Below are 25,371 nucleotides of genomic sequence, written 5' to 3'. Positions count from 1 at the left end.
CCTCATGCGGCAGGTCATGAAAAGTTGCGCGACTTAGCGCGAGTCCGCCTGGCCGGTCCATCGTATGGAACGGGACACTGACGAAGCGTGTGTGTGTACGTGTATGTGCGTGTGTGTGTATGTGCACTACAATGTAGTACACTATACACACTAAACTACACTACAGTATACACTACTATCCACACTACCGGAAATGCACTACACTACTATACACACTATACATTACTATACACAATACACTACACATTCCTATACACACTACACATTACTATACACACTACACAATACACTACACATTACTATACACACTACTATACACACTACACCACACACTGCACTACACTATGCACTACACTATACACACTAAACGACACTACAGTACAGGTAGTCCCCGAGTTACGATAGTCCGACTTACGATATTTCGATCTTACGATGGCGATAGCGATACGACAAAATTGCCATCAACAGCCTAACATCGTTCAAGTATGCAGACGACGGACAGAATCTTGGTGAGTACAGTACAATATGAAACGTTACGATACGTTAAATGCATGTATGATACGTAGCTTTAGCGATTTCATTTTAAGGTTACCACGATACGATACGTTCAATGCATGTTAAAAGTTTTTACAGCAGATAGGATTGTTTCCTGAAAAAACTTTCCATGAAATTGCAGTTCATATAGGCAGGCTAAGAATTTACCTTATTTTTTTTACTTTACATTTTACTGTGCAATACAGTATTGTAATTAATAAATACATACAGTATATAGTTTATACAGTACGGTACTGTAAATTGCTCTGTTTTGATAAATTATCACCATTCTTTAAGACTCCTGGGTAGGCTAGGCCATCTTCGACTTACGATATTTTCGACTTACGATGGGGTCGTCGTAACGCATCCCATCATAAGTAGAGGACTACCTGTATATACTACTATACACACTACAGGAAACACACTACACTACTATACACACTACACATTACTATACACACTGTACATTACTATACACAATACTATACACAATACACTACACATTACTATACACACTACACATTACTATACACTACACATTACTATACACAATACACTACACATTACTATACACACTACACTGCACAATACTATACAAACTACACTACACCAGACACTACACTACACACTACACAACTATACACAATACACTACATACTACACTACACTCACGCAGCCCGTGGCCCGGCAGCCGCGCGCAGTCCGTGGCCTCTCAGCCTCACTCAGAGACGCAGAGAGAGGTGGGGGGGGAGATTGGGAGGGAGGGGAGGTGGGGAGGTGAACCTCAGGGGCCATACTTCCCCAATCTGACCACCAACCCACCACTACCCCACCCCACCCCACCCACTCTCTCTTTCTCAAATATCCTCACTCATTCTTCACTCATTTCTCACTCATTCTACAGTAGTTCCTCACTCATTCCTCACTCACTCCTCCATCGTTCCTCACTCATTCCTCACTCATTCCTATCTCGTTGCTCACAGACAGAGCGAGCGATGCCAGGAGGCTGCATTGAGCCAGGAGAGAGAGAGAGACAGAATGCGTTGTTGACAGATACTTTATTTAATCGTGCAAGGGTTTATTGAGATTTTGTCGTGTGAGTCACGTCCTTTATTTAACCATGTGTGAGAGTCTGTAGTGAACCATGAGCTAGTAAGGTTAACACGACCTTTATTTAACCATGTGAATGTAGTGGATAGTGTTGTGTATAGTGAATAGTAGTGTAATGAAGAGTGTAGTGTATAGTGTAGTGTCTCGGAGTGTAGTATGTAGCAGTGTTGTCAGTTTAACACGTAGGCTTTCTCGACCAATGGTATTCATAATAAAGGTTTTTGGGTTAGATCTGGTTATTTATAAATGTGTCCTAACCCTCTACCACCCGACACAGCCAATCAGTAAAAAAATTGTCACGTTAACAAAAGACAAATTGTTCACTAATTTAGTCCACCGGTGTGTTGAAGAGTGAATCCACAACATTTACAATTTTTGAGTAATGTTTAGTATTGTAGTGGTTAGTGTAGTATATACTAGTGTAATATATACTATATAGTGTAGTGTATACGAGTGTACTGTCTAACAGTGTAGTTGATGGTGTAGTGTATCATAGTGTATAGTGTAGTTTATAGTGTATTGTAGTGAGTAGTGTATAGTGTAGTGTATAGAGTAGTATAGTGTAGTGTATTGTGAAGTAAATAGTCTAAGATGATGGTGCTGATGATGATTATGATGCTGATCATAATGGTAATGTTGATGGTGCTAATGATGATGCTGATCATGATGTTTCTGATGATCATTAAACGAATGATGATTGTAATGATGACTATGATGATACTGATGGTGATGGTGATTATCAGTTTTACACACTCTTCCGATTTTAATGGTTCTGAAGTGTTTGTGTGAGTGAGTCAGTGAGTGGTGTTTCTATGATCTCCCCCTGTTCTATAGAGTGAGTGAGTGGAGTTTGTATGATCTCCCCCTGTTCTACAGAGTGAGTGAGTGGAGTTTGTATGATCTCCCCATGTTCTACAGAGTGAGTGAGTGGAGTTTGTATGATCTCCCCATGTTCTACAGAGTGAGTGAGTGGAGTTTGTGTGATCTCCCCCTGTTCTACAGAGTGAGTGAGAGGAGTTTGTATGATCTCCCCCTGTTCTACAGAGTGCGTGAGTGGAGTTTGTATGATCTCCCCCTGTTCTACAGAGTGAGTGAGTGGAGTTTGTATGATCTCCCCCTGTTCTACAGAGTGAGTGAGTGAAGTTTATATGATCTTCCCATGTTCTACAGAGTGAGTGAGTGGAGTTTGTATGATATCCCCCTGTTCTACAAAGTGAGTGAGTGGAGTTTGTATGATCTCCCCCTGTTCTGCAGAGTGAGTGAGTGGTGTTTCTATGATCTCCCCCTGTTCTACAGAGTGAGTGAGTGGAGTTTGTATGATCTCTCCCTGTACTACAGAGTGAGTGAGTGGAGTTTGTATGATCTCCTGCTGTTCTACAGTGTGAGTGAGTGGAGTTTGTGTGATCTCCCCCTGTTCTACAGAGTGAGTGAGTGGAGTTTGTATGATCTTCATGGTGTTTGATTTTTCTTTTTAAGGGGAGATGCCCTCTGCATGCGTATGCTTATGTTTTCTATCCCGTGCTGCTGGGAGAGAAAGGCGGTTGGGAGGCTCTCTCTCTGTGTTATTGACCTATTTCGCCTTTTTTATTCTTCTAGATGACCCTCGGTCTAATACGTCATAATTATTATTTGGTTTATGTTTCTCCAGAATTCATTCTTTGGTTCTTTCGGTAAAGTCGCGTAAATAGAAGAATAATAATAAAAAATATAATAAGGAATACTGCAGTCTATACTATTGACTTCTTCTCATAGCCAAGCTTCAAACGTTTACCGTATTAAAAAAATATATATATATATCAGTTCTAATGTCCGTTTGTCCCTGCTATGTGCCTGTGTTTTACTGCTCTGGAGATTTGTTTGTGAACTGTCCAAACGTTTGGGGAGGTCGTGTCATATGGTCATCTGACAACCTGGAGATTTCCCAGATAGTCGCTAACCCCTCTTTGATTCTAGATTTGAAGTTTTCGTCACTGCAAGGATCCATACTCTTTGGTTTTTTCGGTAAAGTCACGTAGGTGAAAACAAAATGAAATAAAAACAAAACAACTAAATTAAATCACGACGTTTCGGAAGCAACCCTAGCATCCGTCATCAGGTGCGACTGCTCCAGCAAAATTGCTGTAGCGAATGAAGAGAGCTATGTGTTTATATAGGGTACTAGGGGGCGGAGGAGCCAAGGGGTCGGGGGGGGGGCATGCGGCAGGCCGTGTGGTGTCGCAAGCAGTTGGGCAGGGGATTAGCATGAGTTAAGCTGATAGATAACCACCTAATCCCCTGCAAAACCGCCCGCGAGGACATGCGGCCTGCCGCATGTCCCCTTCCGATTGGGATCGTGTTGACAATTTGAGAGCCTCTTCTGCTAATGCATTGTCAACCAAATGCAAAGCTAACTTGATCGCTAAATTCAACCTTCTATCAAAGAAGAAGCCGGAACCACACATTACAAAGTTAGATGTCAACAAGATTGTTATTAATCAGAGTAACATCCCAATTTCTGACAATCTAAAATCGGTACTAGCCAAAGGACTGAATTTCGCAGTTACCCCTAAGCATATCCCAGTGGAGGATATAATCTCCCAGGTCGATGTAGCCCTCAAACGCTTAGGACACATCCAAACAGACGTTGCTAAAGCTGAAATTGCCACAATCCTCAAAAATTCTAAGAAACCCATGAGCAACATCAGCAAAAACGAGCGCTACGAACTCGCAAATTTGAAAAAGAGGGATGACATAGTCATCCTCTCAGCCGACAAGGGCAATGCCACTGTCATCATGGATAAAAACACATACAACAACAAAATCCAGGACCTACTCAATGATGGCAGCTACTCCAAAATCAATAGAGATCCGACTAATAGCCTAACTACTAAAACCAACAAGATCATTACCAGTTCGACTTCCCTAATATAACCAGTCAAACAGCTCTCTCTAAACCCCTCGGCTGTTAGACCACCCAGATTCTATAGTCTTCCCAAGATCCATAAAGAAGGTACCCCACTACGGCCCATCGTGTCCACGATCAACTCACCTACCTACAAACTATCCCGTTTTCTATCGGATACTCTGCTTCCCTTTACTGGCAAAACCAATTCAGCAGTACTGAATTCAACTCACTTGGTCTTTCTAGTCAAGGACATTTCACTGTCCCCTAATGATGTCCTCGTCAGTTTTGATGTGGTCTCTCTATTCACCAAGGTTCCAGTGCCAGACACCATAACAATAATTGAAGACTTAGTCCAACATGGACTGCATTCTGATGTCCCTGCGCTGGTTAGGCATTGCCTCAACAACACGTACTTCACCTGGGATGGTACCTTCTACAAACAAAATGAGGGTACCCCTACAGTGAGGGAAAATTTTATTTTATCCCCTGCTGATTTTGTACGTTTGCCCACTGACAAAGAAATGATCAGTCTATAATTTTAATGGTAGGTTTATTTGAACAGTGAGATACAGAATAACAACAACAACATCCAGAAAAACGCATGTCAAAAATGTTATAAATTGTCATTTGGCCACATGGCCTACCAGCATTGAATCAATTTCTCGACCACTTTAACTCCATACAGCCATCCATCAAATTCATCATGGAAGTGGAGAAGGATGGCAAGCTACCATTCTTGGATGTTCTGTTGGAGAGAAGGTCCAATGGCTCTTTGGGACATTCTGTCTACAGGAAGGCCACCCACACAGATTCCTATCTGAAGCCTGATTCCCACCACCATCTGGCACAAAATAATTCTCTCATCAAAACACTGTACCATAGGGCCCACTGCATCTTTGACGAACACCACCTGACCAGTGAATTGGAACATATACACCTGGCCCTTAAGATGAATGGATATTCAGACCGTACTATCCACAAAGCTGTTTCTCCCACCATGGAGAAACAACCCCTTGAGTTTCTGATCAAAACCATCACGTTACCATACATAGCAGGCGTTACCAAAAATATTTCCAAATTTCTAAACAAACACAAGAGCCAGGTCCGTTTCAGTACAGTACACAAAATCCGTGATCTGATCCCATCCGTAAAGGATGTAATTCCTGACTTACAGTACCCCCGTATCTACAAACTGAGTTGCATTTGTGGTGACTGTTATATCGGGGAAACGAAACGACATGTATCTGATCGAATTCGCGCGCACAAGTCAGATTTAAAACACGGTAAGACGAATTATTCTGCCGTAGCTGATCATTGTTTCAACACAGCGGGTTCTCATGGTATTGTTTTCTCCGATACCAAAGTACTCTGCAAGTCGTCTGGATATTACCAGAAATTGGTCCATGAAGCCATCCAGATATACAAACATAGACACAACTTCAACCGAGAGGATGGTTTGAAATTAAGCAATCATTGGAAGGATGTCATCAACCAAGTCCAACCAAGTCAAACTTTAGCTGCCTTATGATTTTACAGCCATATCCATATTTCCAGTCTTTTACTCCTAGCCTGATACACCACCATCACTAGGAAATTTTGATGTACAACAGTGTTTAAATAGCACAAAAAATTGTCTCCCCATCCCACTCTCCCCCGCCCCCCCCCGTCCCCCCCCTCCACATTCGTCGTACATGCACCATACTCACACTCACCCTCCCTTCCCCCTGGCATCACAAAGAAAGAAAAAAGATGGTTATCTATCGGCTTAACTCTGCCCTATAATTTTACAGCCATATCCATATTTCCAGTATTTTACTCCCAGCCTGATACACTACCATCACTAAGAAATGTTGATGTACAACAGTATTTCAATAGCACAAAAAAATGGTCCCCCCCATCCCACTCTCCACCGCCTCCCCCTCCCCCCCGTCCCCCGCCACTTTCGTCGCACAGTCATAGTACTCACACTCACCCTTTCCTCTCCTGGCATCACAAAGAAAAAAGATGGTTATCTATCGGCTTAACTCTTGCTAATCCCCTGCCCAACGACCCGCGACGCCACACGGCATGCCGCATGCCCCCCCCCGACCCCTTGGCTCCTCCCCCCCCCTAGTACCCTATATAAACACGTGTCTCTAAATAGCTCTCTTCATACGCTACATTAATTTTGCTGGAGCAGTCACACCTGATGACAGATGCTTGTGTTGCTTCCGAAACGTCGTGATTTAACCCCTCTTTGCCCCGGAGTTTATTATTTAATCGTTTTATAGCGTCCTCCCTCGAGTTGCTTTTAATGCGGTAAGGCAGCTGGGTGTGAGGGGTGGGGTGTGCCTCACCCTTTCTTGTCCCATGCTCGCCCCGATCAATTATTAAAATAAAAAATCTTGGCAGAATTATTCTTAATATTAATTTTGGAAAAAGGCCTATATATACAACACTACTATATACTACTATACACTACACTTCTGAACACTACACGACATTACACACTACACTATTATACACTATACACTACACTACTATACACTGCACTACTATAAAACTACTATACACTACATTAAACTACACTACTATACACTCAGCTTTAGTATACACTGCACTAAACACAAAACTAATATACGCTACACCACACACTAAATTTATATAATAAACAACGATACACTACACTAAAATACACTTCACACTACACACAACACGATACACTAAACTACTATACACTATACTAGAATACACTATACTATGAGTGTGAAGTTCGCTATTGGGCAGTTGGAGGCAGTCCCCATCCAGCTACGATGAAAGACAAAGGAGAGATGCTCACAACAACGAGCAGAGTGCCCTATGGCTAAACCACAGCAAGTTGGTACAGTAGGGGGCACAGGTAGTGCATCAGCCAGTCCTCTGCCCCGTGACCTGCCAGCGGGCAATCGACACTTCACATGGCTTCAAAGTGCATATAGCCTGGCACAAGCGCCACTTAGTGGGGAATAGCGGTTGTTGTTGTTGTTGTGTGTTGAGTGGGTGGGTGTGTGTGTGAGTTGAGTGGGTGGGTGTGTGTGAGTAGGTAAGTGGCTGTGTGTGTGAGTAGGTGAGTGTGTGTGAGTTCATATGTGAGTGGGTGAGTGTGTGAGTGATTCTGTGAGTGGGTGGGTGAGTGAGTGAATGAGTGTGTAGGTGAGTGAGTGTGTGGGTGAGTTTGTGAGTGCATGAGTGAATAAATTAGTCGGTGAGTAAAGCAGAGTGTGAATAAGTGTGTGAGTGGATGTTTGAGTGTGTGAATGTGTGAGTGAGTGAGAGAGTGTGTGAGTGAGTGGGTGAATCAGTGTGTGAATGTGTGCCTGAATGAGAGAGTGCGTGTTTAAGTGAGTGTGTGAATGTGTGATTGATTGGAGGGAAGGCAAATTCGAAATTCGGCTATTCTCCTCATGGAGCTTGGAGCCACCACAGCAGACACATTTGTGCTCTGGATGGGTGCGAGGGGCTGGTAACCCCTCCAGATTCAACTCACCTACCACTTAACAAAGTGCGAAAAAGAATTAAGCTTGTCCCGGATTCCCTAGGAGGACAGACCTTTTTATGGCCAGACAGGCCTTTTGCTGGCCAAACCTCAATTCATTGAGCCAGGAAACTGAATTTTTACCCAAAAACAAAAAGGAAAAAAGGTCACAGCGAGTTGCCACGTGGAATGTTCGAACGCTCACTGCAGAGGAGAGGCTGCAAATCCTCTGTCTGGAGCTGGACTGGTACCGCCTGTATCGCTGTGGTATTCAGGAGGTCCAGTGGACTGGTCTCTGGCTCCGGTCACCATGAGGGGTGAACAGTCCTCCACTTGGCGCAGGAGACTGCTAAACAACAGGCAGTGACTTTTCTTCTGAACAAAGTAATGAATGGCGCATGGAGCATGGCAGTGAGGTGTGGGAAGCTGTAAGCCCGAGGATACTGTGGGATCACCTTCCCAACAACCAAACGCGAGGAGTGGTGGTCGTGTTTACTTAAGCCCCCACTGAAGATGAACATCAGTGGAGGGATGCAGGCAAGGCCAGTGTGCCAGATGCCTTCTATGACCTGTCACAGGTGCAAGCTAAAATGGCTCCTCAGTATAGAGTCATTCTGTTCGGTAACTTTAATTCCCGAGTGGGTCGTAATGCTGGCACATGGGCTGGAGATATTGGAAGGCATGGGCCAGAACAACTATAAAACAACGGTAGGAGGCTGCTAGACTTCTTTGCAGCCAATGGGTTTGTAATGACTAAAAAGCTGTTCTGGCATTGGCGCATCCACCCAACTTCATGGATGCATGCCGGGTCCAAGAAAGAACATATGTTCGACTACATAGCAGATGGGGCACATGTGCTGGACACCAAGACCTATCGTGGAGCTGATCTGCCTACTGATCATTGGCTTGTCATCTGTAAGATGTGTCTGCCATTGTTCCACTCCGGTAGTGGTTATACATGCAAGACCCCATTCAAAATCATAGTGGCCTGGTCTTAGCTAGCTGATAAAAGTTGCAAGCGAGAATTTCATCATCGCCTGCAGCTGGGGTTTGTCATTGTCCCCCCGTCCTCCTGATGTCAAGGGGAAATTGGTGAAGTTCAGGACTGTGGCTCATGCAGCTGCAATGGCTGCTTTGGGTACACGGTCCAAACCTCCACAAAGACCCTGGCTTTTTGAGGAGGTGTTCTGGGTGGCTGAGAAAAAGCTACAGGCCCACTTCGAACGTCTACAGAATTAAACGTCAGAGAATTAGGAGGCTTACCACAGCCTTTGCTCAAAGATTCCGGAGAGCCGTTTGGTTGCTGCAATGATGGGTGGTGGTCGCCGGTTGCAAAGGAGATTGAGCCCGCGGTTACAAATCACTATTTAACGCAATCAAAAATTTACTTGCATCGCCAGGACTATCACCTTCATTCGGGGAAATAAAGCTAATGTGATCTTCTTCCCCTAGGGTACCAGTTTGCAGATTTACTGAGCATTTCTGTGAGGTCTCGTAGGATGTGAAATTACTAAGCCTGGAAAATATAATGGCGCAAAGTGGGATGATGCTTCTGATGTTCCGGTGCCTCAAATATTTGAAGTAGTCACCCTGCGAGTGGCTAGCTGAAGTGCCATATGTTGAGGAAGTACAGAATGAGATCCAAAGTCTGAGACCAGGAAAGGCACTGGGCAGAGATGATCTCCCAAGCGACATGCTGAGGGAGGGTGGTGTTTATGCACAGACTGCCCTACATGCCATCATTTTAACAGTCTGGACCACTGGACGGGTTCAGCAGAATTGTAAGTTTGCCCTGGTGGTCACTCTCTTTAGAAAAGGGACCAAATAGACTCTAACAACCACAGGGGCATCTCACTCTTTCGTGTGCCGGGCAAGGATTATTCAACATTGCCTTGCCAGGCACGCTAAGGAGAGGCTTGCAGAGCCCCAATGTGGTTTCAGGAAAGGGCGGTCCTGCGCAGATGCCATATTTTCTATCCGTCTGCTACAGCATAGGTGTAGGAAATTCCAATAAGATCTACATCTCTGCTTTATCGACCTTGTCAAGGCCTATGATTCCATCAGTAGGCCTGGGCTCTGGGTTGTTCTACGTGCTTTCAGAGTCACTAACTCTCTGCTCATAATCATTAAAGACATCCATGATGGTGAGTGGGCCCGGGTAAAACTACGTGGCCATTAGTCGAAGCCATTCCCTGATCACCTTTGTGTGCGACAAGTATGTCCTCTGGCTCCCACATTATTTAACATATATTTCGACCATATAGTTCGTGAAGCCTTCGATGGTTGTACCGGAGGAATTTCCATCTGTACAAAAGCAATGGGAGGCTGATCGATGCCCGTGTGCGGTCAAGGGATTGCTCCCTATTGGTCAACCACGTTATATATGCTGATGATCTGGTAATTGCTGCTCAATCAGATGAAGAGTTGGAGGCACTGTTGCTGAACCTGGAGCATGCCACTAAGAGGTTGGGACTTACCATATGCTCCATCAAAACTAAGCACCTGCCTGGGTATTTTGTATCATCAAACACTCCACACCCACAACTCCTAGTTGGTGATGGCGAAGTTGTGGAGAGAGTGGAGAGTTTTCCATAGCTGGGCAGTGTGCTCATGACTGGCTCCAGTTTAACAGCGGAGGTCTCACTCCGAATCAGTTGAGCAGCATTATCTTTTCATCAGTTGTGTAACACTGTGTGGAAGTTACCTGATCTGTCGCTCTACACGAAACTTTTGGGTCTGCTCCATGCTAGTTAAATGTGGACCCCTCGACTGGATTTTCTGTTCCAGTGAGAAACTTTCAGGCTGGCGTGCAAACGATTCATCCTGGGTTTAACCAGGTTGGATTGTGTGAGGAGCTCGCACATCCATGAACGATTTGGACACATTCCCGTCAGTGAGCTCCTCCGACAGGCAAGGCTGTGGTGGCTGGGTCATTTATCCCGCATGCCCAGCCACCACAAACCCAAGCAGCTTTTGTTCATCCAGATAGAGGGGGCTAAACGTGCACGACAACGTCTAGAGAAGAGATGGACTGATGCGGTATGAAAGGATGTGGAGCTGAGTGGACTTGCTGATGACTGGTACCATCGGTGTCAATGTCGGCCTCTGTGGAGGAGGCTCATGAAGGATCTTGCTACTGCGCAGTTGGAGGGAGTCGCCCTCCAGGAACAACAGAGGGCAGAGGAGCAACGCTCACAACATCAAGCAGAGCGCCAGGCCGCTAAAATCAGCAAGTTGACTAAGAAGGGGGTACGAGTGGTTCATATGCCAGTCAGTCAATCCATGGCACCAGCTGGGTTTGTCTTCTGACCTCCTGTCAGCGAGCCTTAGGCACTTCACGTGGTCTCAAAGTGCACCTGCCCTAGCACAGACGCCATGGTGAGGTCACTGTCACTGTTGGCGAATTTTAGTTGTTGTAGTGTGAGTGAGGGTGTGAGTGGGTGAGTGCGTTGAGTGTGTGAGTGAGTGGGTGTATGAGTGAGTGCGAATGTGCGTGGGTGAGTGAGTGCGTGAGTGAGCGAGTCAGTGGGTGAGTGAGTGGATAAATGAGTGAGTGAGTGTGTGAGCGAGTGAGTGAGTGAGCGAGTGGGTGAGTGAGTGAGTGAGTGGATGAGTGAGTGAGCGAGTGAGTGAGCGGGTGAGTGAGTGAGTGGGTGAGTGAGTGAGTGCGTGAGTGAGTGGGTGAATGAATGAATGAGTGGGTGAGTGAGTGAGTGGGTGAGTGAGTGGGTGAGTGAGTGAGTGAGTGGGTGAGTGAGTGGTTTGTTGTCCTTCACCCCACACCTCCGATTATCACGGTTGGCTTCGTTTGGTGGAAGAGAAGTTCATCATCCACACACTACACTATACACTACACTATACACTACGTATACACTACATACTACAACATATACTACAATTCTTTATACTACAATACACACTGCTATACCCTGCACTACTATACACTATACTACTATACACTACACTAATATATACTACTCTACACTATACACTACACTACTATACACTACATTACACACGACTCTACATACCGCAACATATACTACACTTCTTTAAACTTGAATATACACTACTATACACTATACACTACACTGCTATAAACTACACTACAATACACACTATTTACTACATAATACACTCCTTTTCTTACACTACACTATACACTAAACATCCTGCAATACTATACTATACACTACACTGCACAATACACAACATTAATCTATACATTACACGACTATACACGACTATATACACTACACTACTGTACACTACACTATACACTACAATATACACTACTATACACCACACTATACACTACACTATAGACTACACTATAACACTTAGTAATCTCCACATCTCTCTCTGTGTGTCTGTGTGCCTCAGTTGCCGTGTCAAAGCCCGATGTCTCTCCCCGTGACCCCGTGGTGCACGTGGGAGGCTCCCTGTATCTGCGCTGCGTCGTGCACCAGGGCTCCCCTCCCATCTCCTACTCGTGGCTCAGGGGGGACGCGAGCTCGGGGGGGAACCTCACAGCGACCGGGGTCCACACGGAGACGTGGACCCTGCACGACGCGCGGCACGGGGACACGGTCGCCTGTGAGGTCAACAACACCGCAAATATGACGACGGAGAGGAGCGACATCATGACAGTGACGACAGCAGCGTCCGGTACGGAGACCGTGGCCGTTCGAGGCTGAGTCGGCCTAGGGGGGAAGGAGGAGACGCAGGGAATGGTTCGACATTTTCGGCCCCGTTATTTGTTGTGAGTGGGAGTCGAACTCGGGTCTCCGCCGGGTTTGTGGCGCAGGGCAGCACTAACCGCTACTACACTACACACCTGCACCACACACGCCTACACACACAAAGACAAAGATGCACCGTATAGCGTCTAACAGACTGTTGGGACAAGTGCTGTTAGCAAGCACCTATGACAGCCGGCACGGCACACGAGGGGGTGGTTGGCCAGCACCATGCCATGCCGCCTTTGTCTCCCCAGTGGCGATGTTTATACACCGCACCAAACCAATCAGTTTCAAAGACAATCTTACCCATAAAAGTAATTTATTGTCTGTCTATGTGTGTGTGGACACACCTTGTGACGCATTTAACTCACACAACTGCTGGCTTTACGTTTCAACAAACTATGCACGCACGACTAAATAAGCCCCCGGTTGACAAATCGCGATTTCTTTTTCCCATCCATCAACTTTAAAGTAGTTAAATTTACAATTTATTATTTTTATAAGCACAGGGCGGCGCCAGAGCACGCATCTGCGCATGCGCGAGGACGCTGACTCATGGTCGTTGCCCCTAGCAACGCCCACGTGCAATCGGTGGGGGGAGGGGGGAATTCTCATTTGCGTTAAAAACTTTTTAAAAATACACACAACGCTGAGGAAAATTACTCAAAGTGTCATGTCCTCTTCTGCCCCCCCTCCCCCCCCGAATGTGGGCACTTACAAGTATAGGGTCGGTAAATACTACTATGATCGTCCTTAGATACTATTACTGTAGAACGGGCGGGGGGATGGTGGTGGGGGGGTAACACCACAGCAGCAGCCTGCAAAGGTGCCACCTTGGCCGGCTGGGAAATATAGGTGAGGCCAGGGGCTCTGCACGAGACTAGGCCTCACCATGACACTCTATGAAGTTAGTTCTTGATTTGAAGCTTTTGTGACTGCAGGAATCCATACTCTTTGGTTCTTTTGGTAAAGTCACCTACATGAGTATAACGTTAGTATTATAGAGTTGATGTATACTATTATAGAGTCGGTATATATATGAGACTATAGAGTAGGTAGATACTACTGTAGAGTAGGTAGATACTACTGTAGAGTCAGTAGATACTACTGCAGAGTCAGTAGATACCATGATAGAGCCAGTAGATACTGTGATAGAGTCTGTAGATATTTTCTTGATTTCAAGCTTTCGTGACTGCAGGAATCCATACTCATTGGTTCATTCGGTAAAGTCATGTAGGAATAAAATAAAGTAAATCACGACGTTTCGGGCGCGTCTGTCACCAGGTGGGAAAGCATGGTCTGCTGCCAAGGCAGACTGTTTTAAAAGGATTGAAATGGGTGTCGCCCAAGGGTCATAAAGAAGTGGCCGGGGTTAGTGATGTTAACGTGATAAATTAGCATGTAACTGTAGAAAAGGAAGAGAGCGGCCTCCTCGACGAGGGCATGGAAGAGGCTATGTTAATGTGAGAGATTAGCATGACATAACAGCTGACAGGCAGGTAGGATGGAAACATCACAGTCAGTGAAGACTTTACCTGGTTAATAACGTCCTTCCAATGATTGCTCAGTTTGTACCCATTCGCTCAGTTGAAGTTGTGTCTGTGTTTATATATCTGGAATACTTCATGAACAAATCTCTGAAGGTATCCGGTAGGTTTACAGAGTACCTCGGTCTTGGAAAAATACATTTTGTGTGAGCCCACGGCGTTAAAACAATGATCAGCAACGGCAGAGATATTGGTCTTACCGTGTTTCAAATCCGCCTTGTCTTCACGAACGCGGTCCGAGACATGTCGTTTCGTTTCTTCAATGTAACTGCTGCCACAACCACAACTTAATTTGTAGACAACAGGGTATTGCATGTCAGGACTCACATCCTTTACAGATGGGATTAAATCACGGATTTTGTGTACTGTGTTGAAACGAACCTGGATTCTGTGTTTGTTTAAGATATTGGAAATATTTTTGGTAACGTCTGCTATGTATGGCAAAGTGATGGTTTGGGTTGGACCCTCAGAAGGTTGTCTCCCAATGGCTGGGGAGGCAGCTTTGCGGATTGTATGGTCCGAGTATCCGTTGATCCTGAGGGCTTGGTGTACGTGCTCCAACTCACTAGCTATGTGGTGCTAGTCAGAGATGCAACAGGCCCTATGGTATAGTGTTTTTATGAGGGAATTCTTCTGGGCTGGATGGTGATGGGAGTCAGGCTTTAGATAGGCATCCATGTGGGTGGCTTTCCTGGAGACCGAATGTCCCAACGAGCCATCAGGTCTCTTCTCGATCAAAATATCCAGGAATGGTAGCTTGTCATTCTTTTCCACTTCCATGCTGAATGTTATAGACGGGTGTGTGGAATTGATGTGGTTGGGAAATTGGTTCAGTGCTGGCAGGCCAGATGACGAACGTGTCATCTACGTATCTCTTCCACAAGAAAGGACGTAGGGTGGATGTCTGGATGGCATCTGTCTCAAATTTCATGAAAACATTCGCTATCACTAGCGATAAGGGAGAACTCATAGGGGTACCTTCATTTTGTCCGTAAAATGTACCATTCCAGGTTAAGTATGTGTTGGTAAGACAGTGCCTTACCAAAGTTGGTGCATTTGGATTCAGTCTTTGTTGGACCAAGTCTTCAATGATTGCAATGGTGTCAAGTACAGTATAACGAGTTAAACTATTAGTAACTAGTACTTGTGTATGTATATGTTGTGTTTTTAATATAAGTTTTTGAAATATATTTCCCCCCCGCTCCTGCATCATATATTAGCAGAGCTTGTTTGTTGTTTGTTTGCTTGTTCACCACATTTACTGCGCATGGTTAATGCCGTGACACGATTCCTTGCAAAAGGTTACTGATTGGTGTTTGAACTTATTAACACCACTCCTCTTTTATTGCCAGAAAGGATGAAACCTATTTTTATACTATGATTATTATTGTTGTTTGTATTCATAGGAGGTGATGGCACGAGTACTCAGCACTACATCTACTGGTCCCCTGTTCTCATCATCCTGATGCTCATCGCGATCGCGTGCCTCATCATTTACCACCACCACAAAGGTGAGGAGTTTTGATCCTACAAAGACAACGTCCCCCCCCCCCACGGTGCCACCTGTGAAGTATTCGGAATGACGGCAGGAAACCACTTGACGGGTAGCACACTTTTTATTAAACCTTGACTTGTCACGATACAACGTGTGGTCTCTATTTCTCACACTACACACACTTCACTGACGCATGTCGTCACTACTCCCGCTACACACTCCACTGACACGTGTAGTTACTATAGCTCACGCTGCATGCTCACACTGCATGCTCACACTACACTCCAGCCCCGTAACGTCCGTGGAGCCTACAGACCCACCCCGGCTTGGGCGTGGGTCACAACCTCTGGGTCCCGAGAGCCGGCCCTCATACGGACGTTCGGCCCCGGGTCCCAGGGTCCCGCCTCTGGATCACACAGAGCCCCGGCCCTTGCAAGGACAGCGGGACTAGGTGCCGCAGGGCCTGATCTCTTCCTCCTCCGTCTTCAGTCTTCGCTGGTCACCAACCCCCCGTGCGCTTCTGCGCACCACCTTATATACCCCCCGCTCTCGGGAGACGGGGCGTATGCGGACCTCGACGTGAGCATCCCCCTTAGTTGACCAATCCCCGCGCGCTTGCCCCAGGATCCCATCGCTGTCAGCGCGCGTCCCATCGCTGTCCGCGCGTGTCACCGATACCCAGCCAATCACAGCCTCATAACCCCCGACCCCGCGCTGGCCCCTGATCCTTCGCCATCAGCGCGCGTCACCAACACACACAGCCAATCACTACGCGCTGGCACACGATCCTTACCCCAGCGCGTATCACCACTACATCACCCCCTCCCACATAGCTCGCAGCCGGCCCGGCTGCTAAACAACACAAGAGAACACAACATTAACACAACAAAAACCCCACCCCCCAGTGTGCCCCGTAACGCAACAACAACAACACAACAACACAACAACACAACAACACAACAACCTATGTACAAACCGACAAACAAGACAATAAAAGTTGACAACACACAATACCAGACAACAAGTTATGTACAAACCGACGAACAATACAATAAAACCAAGTCCCAAAAACGGAACGTGTCCAGTGTCTCTGTGATTGTCGAACCCCCCCCTTCCGCTCACTCCATCACCGGGGTGATAGAGCGGTCGGGCGGATGAGGAACGCAGTGACGAGGCGCTCCGGCCGCATCGGCTCCTCATGCGGCAGGTCATGAATAGTTACGCGACTTAGCGCGAGTCCGCCTGGCCGGTCCATCGTATGGAACGGGACACTGATGACCGTCCGGTGGCTCCGGCAGCCCTGGAAGGCGCGGATCGGGCCTGGAAGGACCGGCCGCGCTGCGGGGATCCGGCCGCCGGTGGTCGGCAGCTGTCAGTTCCGAGACACCTGGGAGCGGATCAGGCGGAGACATGTGAGGATCAGGCGGAGACATTTCCCCCCTCGGGTCGTCGGTCACGTCACATGCTCGGCCCTCACGACACAAAGGGAGGCCATATGGAGGCGAGAACGGTTTCAGTCGGGAGGGGTGGACGTACCAACGGCGCTTTCCCCATTTTATCTGAACACACTAGGGGCGTGCAACCCGCACAACCTCAACGGGTCCCCGCCATGGCTTCAATAATTTAGGCGACGTAGCCAAAGGTGCCTGAGGGCAGTGCAGCCAGGCCCTATCGCCTGGTTTCCAGTCGTGCACGGACACCTTCCGTGCACGCAACTGCTCGTTGGCAATTTGACGAGCCCGCGAATTAAGTCGTGCGGCGTCCCGTGCCTCGGTCAGCTTATGAATGTTAAATTTAATATGTTCAGCCAATTTCGAATTTGTTCGTGGCGCGGACAGTCCCAGCTGCGTTTCCATAGGCGGGTCGGCTTCCCGACCATACATCAGATAGAATGGGGAAAATCCCGTTGCTGCATGGGGGTCCATTCTATACGCGGCGAGGACCCCCGGGACCTGCAGGTCCCAGTCAACATGTGCCTCACACACCTGCTGGCACAGCATAGAAGTCAAAGTCCTGTGGAGTCGCTCCACCATCCCGTCTGTCTGTGGGTGGTACGGGGAGGTACGCACCTTCTTAGTACCCAATAGGTCGCACACCTCTTGCAGCAATTTACTAGAAAAATGTTTCCCTTGGTCGGTTAGCAAGCGTTCGGGAGCCCCCTTGTCCAGGACGTAGCTCTGGACAAAGGCGTCCGTCACAGCCGCCGCCGACTGGTTGGCGAGTGGCCACGCCATAGGCCACCGGGTAAAGTACTCGACACCAACCAACAGGTACTTATTTCCCCTCGGCGTGACTGGAAAAGGCCCCAAAATATCGAGCGCAACGAGCTCGTTAGTGCGCGAGACCTGATTAGATTGCAGCGGTGGATTTGACGCCACGGCCGGCGGTTTTCGTCTGGCGCAATCAACACACCCCTTTAGAATATTCACCACATCACTCCCCATCCCCGGCCAATAATAGTCACGCTGAAGCAGAGCAAGCGTTTTGTTGACCCCTAAATGCAAGAGGCGTTCATGTGCGGCCAGGACAACTTTCCCCCGCACAGCGGAAGGCACCACGAGTGCGTGCCGCCGGGACAAATTGTCCCATCTCATCAACAGGCCCTGCTTGAGTACCCAGGAGCCAGATCGTTCCCGGCCCTCCTCGGGACCCCCCACCCTGCGGCGCAACGCGAGCAGGGAGCTGTCAGCCATTTGGAGACGGCCCCACTCAATCAGCGACAATGAGAGCAGCGAGTCCTCTCCTTCAGGGGCAGCGGGAACATCACCGATCGGTGCATCCGCGGTCGCGGCCAACGCCCCCATACTTTCCGCAGCTGGCGGTTTACAGCGCGCCGATCCCATTAAGCACGCACATTTGTGACAAGGCGACAATCACGACAGGGCATCGGCGTTAGTGTGGCGCAACCCCTTTCGGTATGTGGTCGTGAACTGATAGTCCTGGAGGACTTCCAACCACCGTGACAATTGGCCCGAGGGTTGGGCAACCCGCAATGAATACTGAAGTGCCGCGTGGTCCGTCCGGACCGTAAAGTGACGGCCATAGAGGTATGGTCTAAATTGTTGTACAAAAAAAACAATAGCCAGCAACTCGCGACGGGTGACGCAGTAGCGCTGCTCCGCCGGCGACAAAACCCTGCTACCATAGGCGACCACCCTTTCGACTCCCCCGACGACCTGTGAGAGTACCCCCCCAATGCCCGTGTTGCTAGCATCCGTGTCTAGCAAGAAGGGACTTGTAAAGTCCGGATAACGCAAGGGCGGGGCACCCACCAAGGCGTCCCGGAGGGAGCAGAATGCGGCCTCCTCCTCCGGTCCCCATCGGAACTTGACTCCTTTAGCCGTCAGAGCGTGCAAGGGTTTTGCAATGGTGGCGAAATGCTCAACGAATCGGCGGTAGTAGGAAGCAAAACCGATGAAACTGCGCACGTCCGAAACCGACGTGGGCGTTGGCCATGAACTGACACAGTTCGTCTTTGCGGGATCGGTAGAGATCCCCGAAGAATCGACAATGTGGCCTAAGTACCTCACGGACTTACGAAGAAGGTGGCATTTGGCCGGTTTAAACTTTAATTTAGCCGATCGCATCTGCAAGAACACCCCTCTCAATCGCTGGAGGTGTTCCTCAAACGTTTTACTGAAAACAATGACATCGTCTAGGTAAATCAAGCAAGTATCCCATTGCAAGCCCGACAAAACCAACTCCATAAGGCGCTGAAACGTCGCAGGAGCGGAGTGAAGACCCATGGGTAACCGGTTAAACTGGAACAGGCCCCCTGGAGTCTGAAATGCTGTCTTGGGTCTAGACTCGTTGTCGAGTGGCAGCTGCCAGAATCCCGATAATAAATCAAGAGTCGAAAAATATCGCGCACCAGATAATGCATCGAGGGACTCATCCATTCTGGGGAGCGGATACGCGTCAGCCACGGATATTTTATTCAGGCGACGGAAATCTACGCAACATCGCAAGGACCCGTCTTGCTTTAAAACCAGCACAATAGGTGCTCCCCATGGACTGGAAGAAGGCGAAATAATGTCGGCCGCCAGCATATCGTTAACGGCCGACTGAACGTGTTCCTTTTCAACAGGACTCAGCCGGAAGGGATTTAGCCTGACCGGTGCCGCATCGCCTGTTTCAATATGGTGGTGCAACAGGTCCGTGCACCCAATGTCATATTTATGCGTACTGAAGACATCAGAAAATTCAATCAGCAACGCACGCAGCGCACTCAACTGTACCGCTGACAAATCGGTCGAGTCCGCGCACAGCGAATCGACCCATTCAAGGTCCTCCCTCGATGGATAGTTCTGCGTCGGGCTTGGATCAACATGCGCAACTAGGCGCTCATCCGCAGGGACCCGTGCCGCGTGAGCTAGCACAGTGCCCTGTTGAATAACGGCCAGCCGCGAACCGGCGTTTAAAACCATCACGAACGGGTCCTTGTCAGCCCGAACCAAAGTGTAAGCCACCGACAAATCGAGACCCCCAACAGCCCTATTAGAAGGACCCAAAAGCATGCCTTGTTCCGAGGTCTCCCCAACCAATGGTTTCCTCAACCGGAGGGGAATTAACATCTGTGAACCCGGGGGCACGTGCACGGTCTGCGTCGCCAGCGCTTGTATCGTAGCGCACGCCGTCCGAATTTCGGTAGGATTCGTCAAAAATGAAATACGGCGACCCGATGGTAGCTCAATGCAACGCTGATCGATGAGAATTTTAATGGGCATTTTAGCCAAGAAATCTGTGCCCAACAGACAAGGGACCGCTAAGGAAGAAAAAACGAAAACGGGTCCCGACAATTTAATATCTCCAATGCAAATGGACGCCCTAATTTGGCCGACAATGCCCAACGAGCCCCCATTAGCCGCGTAAAATGGCACGTCGACCGGGAGCAGAGGTCGACATTGGACGGGGAGAATGTTGTAAATGAGGTCTGATATAATAGTCGCCGACGCCCCCGTGTCCACCAACACCCTGACCTCGACCCCGTCAATGAATCCCGCAACGACCGACGAGCCCGCCGACGCAGCCACCATCCTGTGCCCCAACTCAGACCATTTTATGTCCCCTCGGTCCCGCACGAACCCCCCTCGCCGAACCGAATCCCCGATCCCTAACCGGCCTTCCTCCACCGCAACGCGACGGCCCATGTGTGTCGTGCATGTAGGCCGAGCATGTGAAGTGCCGCGACTTGCCGGGGTTAGTAGGGATGACTTGGGGCCTTGGTCTTCGTCCAGCCGAATTCCCATGGCGCACTGTCGGGGAGCGCGGCAACCGGACGCCACGTGGCCCCGGAGGCCGCAGTTGTAACACGTGATGAGGGACGTCGGAGGTCTCGGTTGCTCCAGCTTGCGGGCCGATCGCAGAGGCGAACGACCCCCCGACCTCCAGTCCCCCGGTCGTCCAGCGGTGAACGCCTCCTCTCGTGGGCTGACGACTTGGGGCTCGGTGACGACCGGGCCCGGAGCTGAGGCCACGGCAGCAGTGCAGACGGCCCCCTGTTTACGCTGGAGGACCTCGTACGCCTGTATACTTGTTGCGACCCGCAATGAAGAAATATCGACCTCGTCGGCCGTGTTGATGGGGACCCCCAGGTCCTGCGCCAATTTGAGCAGCTGCTCCAAGACCATCGTGTCCTGGCCCTCCTCGTCCATACGAGGGAATGCGGCGTCGGGGAGAGCCAACAACGCCGTGCGGTAGGCGAGCGCGGTCTCCGTGTCCACCTTCTGTCGGGCGTAAAAGTGATGGCGACACGCCGAGGGAGGTCCGTAGACCTTGGCCATGAGACCCAGCGCCGCCTTGAGCGTGGAGCAGTCCGACCTCTGTGCGGACCTGAAGGCCGCGAGCGCGTCGTCGTCCAACATGGCAGGCAGTGCCCGCAGCGCCGTAGCGTCGAACCAGGCCGACATCTCCTGATGCGCCAGAAACCTGCGCTGGAATGCGCCCCAGTCCCCGCCCTCCGCCTTGAAGGCTGACAATGTGGGAAGGCGCTACTGGAAAATGAAGTCGTCCTCTGCCACGTGGTTCCTCTCTGCCGCACCGTCGGTCTGCAAGATGGCGGCCCCAATGGCGGGCGGCTGATGGCGGTCCGCGGCGCGCGTTGATGGCGTGAGCGGGCGCGCTTGGAGAACCGCCGCCACGTGTTGCTCGCCATTCCCGCCAAAAGATGTCCGCGCAGTTGAAATGGCGGGAATCGCCAAGTCATTTTGGCGGGAATCTGCGGGGCGCGCGTGCTGAATGTCCGTCGACATCCCCGCTCCTCCCGATGTGTTGATTTCTGCCAGGATGGACGCGGCGGCGAGCAGCAGCTCTGCCAGACGGGAGTGCGCCTCACGGAGTCCAGCATCGGTCCCCGGTCGCTTGTCCGGCGCCCTCGGCGGGTCCTGCGCCATCGGCATATCCTCGTCCTCTCCCCCCGACGCCAGCTGGCCCGAGTCGTCAAGATTATCCTTGCGGTCAATCCCGTGGGTCCGACGGGTCTTCCTTGTATCCATGTCTGGAAGACTGTTTCACTTCTGACGCCAGTTGAAGTATTCGGAATGACGGCAGGAAACCACTTGACGGGTAGCACACTTTTTATTAAACCTTGACTTGTCACGATACAACGTGTGGTCTCTATTTCTCACACTACACACACTTCACTGACGCGTGTGGTCACTACTTCTCCCGCTACACACTCCACTGACACGTGTAGTTACTATAGCTCACGCTGCATGCTCACACTGCATGCTCACACTACACTCCAGCCCCGTAACGTCCGTGGAGCCTACAGACCCACCCCGGCTTGGGCGTGGGTCACAACCTCTGGGTCCCGAGAGCCGGCCCTCATACGGACGTTTGGCCCCGGGTCCCAGGGTCCCGCCTCTGGGTCACACAGAGCCCCGGCCCTTGCAAGGACAGCGAGACTAGGTGCCGCAGGGCCTGATCTCTTCCTCCTCCGTCTTCAGTCTTCGCTGGTCACCAACCCCCCGTGCGCTTGTGCGCACCACCTTATATACCCCCCGCTCTCGGGAGATGGGGCGTATGCGGACCTCGACGTGAGCATCCCCCTTAGTTGACCAATCCCCGCGCGCTTGCCCCAGGATCCCATCGCTGTCAGCGCGCGTCCCATCGCTGTCCGCGCGCGTCACCGATACCCAGCCAATCACAGCCTCATAACCCCTGACCCCGCGCTGACCCCTGATCCTTCGCCGTCAGCGCGCGTCACCAACACACACAGCCAATCACTACGCGCTGGCACATGATCCTTACCCCAGCGCGTATCACCACTACACCTGTAACAGGCGATAGGGGCAAGTGCTGTTTGTAGCGTGTAGCAGCAGCGCCTATGAAGGCTACCGGCACTGTGGCACACACAGAGGAGGGAGGGTGGCCAGCACCGTTCCCGGCCGCCTTTGTCTCCCTAGTGGCGATGTTTACACACCGCACCAGGCACTCATTTGAGGCTGAGTCGACCTAGGGGAGGCCCAGTGCCGTTTCAAATTATCGTCACTGGTGTTGGCCCTTAGCAGGAATCGAACTCGGGGGGTCAGGTTCGCAAGTGCAGCGTGCTAACCGCTAGACTACCATTCCCACTACACACATGTAATAAACCTTCTCGAGACAACTTCTGGAATCAGTCCTTTATTTTTCCACTTCCACAGTTACACACACTCCCCGTTGCTGACAGGCAACAAGAAGCGGGCAGAGAACCAGCTAAGTCCCCTCCGCGCACGTGGCACCCAGAGCCCCGTACGCGCGTGACTCCTGCTCTCTTCGTTCCCAGGTCTGCTCCCGACTCCTCCGTCTCTCCTCCTCTTAATCCCTGGGTCACGTGGTACTCCTAAGCCAATCCTCTGTAGTCAGCGTTGACCATTCCAGATGATTCCCCGTCAATCCCGGGACCATGCCTCTGATCCGGCTTCCCATTAGCTGAGGCCCCGATCGGCCAGGCCAATCACCCCCGCTAACATGCCGTGATCATGCCGAGGACATGCTCCCTGGCTCTCCCCTCATTGGCTACAAAGCGGGACCGGCAAGCCGATCACCACGTGAGCCATACATGGCTCTTATTACACACACACTGTACACAACTACAACTATACACATCACACAACCACACACTACACAATTCACACACTACACACTACGCTACATACACTTCACACACACACTACACACACAACACATACACAACGCATACACTACATACACTACACACACTACACTACATACATAAGACACACGCATTGCACACAATACACATACACTACGCAATAAATACACTACACACATATGCACACTACACACCATACTACTCACATTACACACACTACACTACCCACACTGCAGATACACACCACAAACACACTACACACGCACTACACACTTAGCACACTACACACGACACTACACACCATCACTACACTATACACTACACACACTACACACACCACACACACACTACAAATGTAGTGAGTCCAACTGAGTCGCAGACGTTGTTCTTTATAGGCAACACATTTATTGTAACACGTTAACACGAAGGGGTAACTACCCTTTCACCAGAAACAGCCTAGGGTGGTGACCACCCAGCTAACTTCTCTATACGGACCACCCAGCTAACTTCTCTATATAGGAGGAGTTACAGCTACAAAGGGTCGGGTCCTCACTCGGGTCCCCGACCACGTGTTGATGCCTCGTAGGACGTAGAGCTTCCAGCTTGTAGACGTAGGGCTCACAGCTGTCAAACGAAGAACCAGGTCCCTCACAGCGACCTGCCTTATACTCTCCCCCCCAGAGTCAGGGCTGCTGCACCCAGGCCCTGCCCTCTCCCCGGACACGTGATCACCCCCTAGCCCCCCCCCCCCCCACCTGGGCCCTCTCTGTGGACACTCTGGATCACGTGTCTACGGGGTCAACTAGAGTGCCATGGCCCGGGGAAACCCTGTCCCTGGGCTGACACTCTCCCGCTCCCCCTAGTAGGAGACCACACTGCACGCTATGCGAGGTGCCCGCGCTATCCCAGAGCTCACCAAGCCCCGCTAGGGCTGGTACTACACCCACCTACGTGGTGTATGCGATGATGGTGCATCGCACGCCATGGCCCTCCCGGGCTGGCACCATACAGTGACATCCCCGATGTCACTACACACACACACTATACACATAGCGCACACACACACTACAGACACTGCACACACACCACACACACTACACACCACATACACACTACACACACCACACACTACACACACACAATTTACACACAACACACACTACACACCACACACACACCACATACATACACTACACACACACTACACACATGACACACAAACACTACACATACCACACACACTACAGACACTGCACACACCACACACACACTACACACACACTACACACACAGACACTACACGTACACTACATGACACATATGTAGTTACACAGTTCAGAGACATGAGTAATTGGAGGCACCTTCCTTTATTTTTACACGCGATGGCGACTATACAGACCCTAGATGGGTGCACACTTTGTGTATATTTAACACACATAACCGTCTATCGTCTGCGTCACTATCCGACACG

General features: G+C 49.7%; 1 protein-coding gene across 1 annotated transcript in view; it reads left to right on the top strand.

The window, feature by feature from the left end:
• Positions 1-25,371, top strand: part of LOC133339752 (uncharacterized) — a 60,431-nt gene that overhangs the window by 17,322 nt on the left and 17,738 nt on the right. The window contains exons 3-4 of the mRNA XM_061547920.1: positions 12,459-12,689; positions 15,717-15,821. Of these exons, the coding sequence (XP_061403904.1) occupies positions 12,459-12,689; positions 15,717-15,821 (336 nt within the window). The remainder of the gene's footprint in view (positions 1-12,458; positions 12,690-15,716; positions 15,822-25,371) is intronic.

The sequence above is a fragment of the Lethenteron reissneri genome, unplaced genomic scaffold (assembly GCF_015708825.2).
Source record: "Lethenteron reissneri isolate LAM-NWPU_2019-01 unplaced genomic scaffold, ASM1570882v1 scaffold_216, whole genome shotgun sequence".
Taxonomy (NCBI): domain Eukaryota; kingdom Metazoa; phylum Chordata; class Hyperoartia; order Petromyzontiformes; family Petromyzontidae; genus Lethenteron; species Lethenteron reissneri.
Note: the sequence above shows the minus strand (reverse complement) of the source record. Positions and strands in the feature narration are given on the sequence as shown.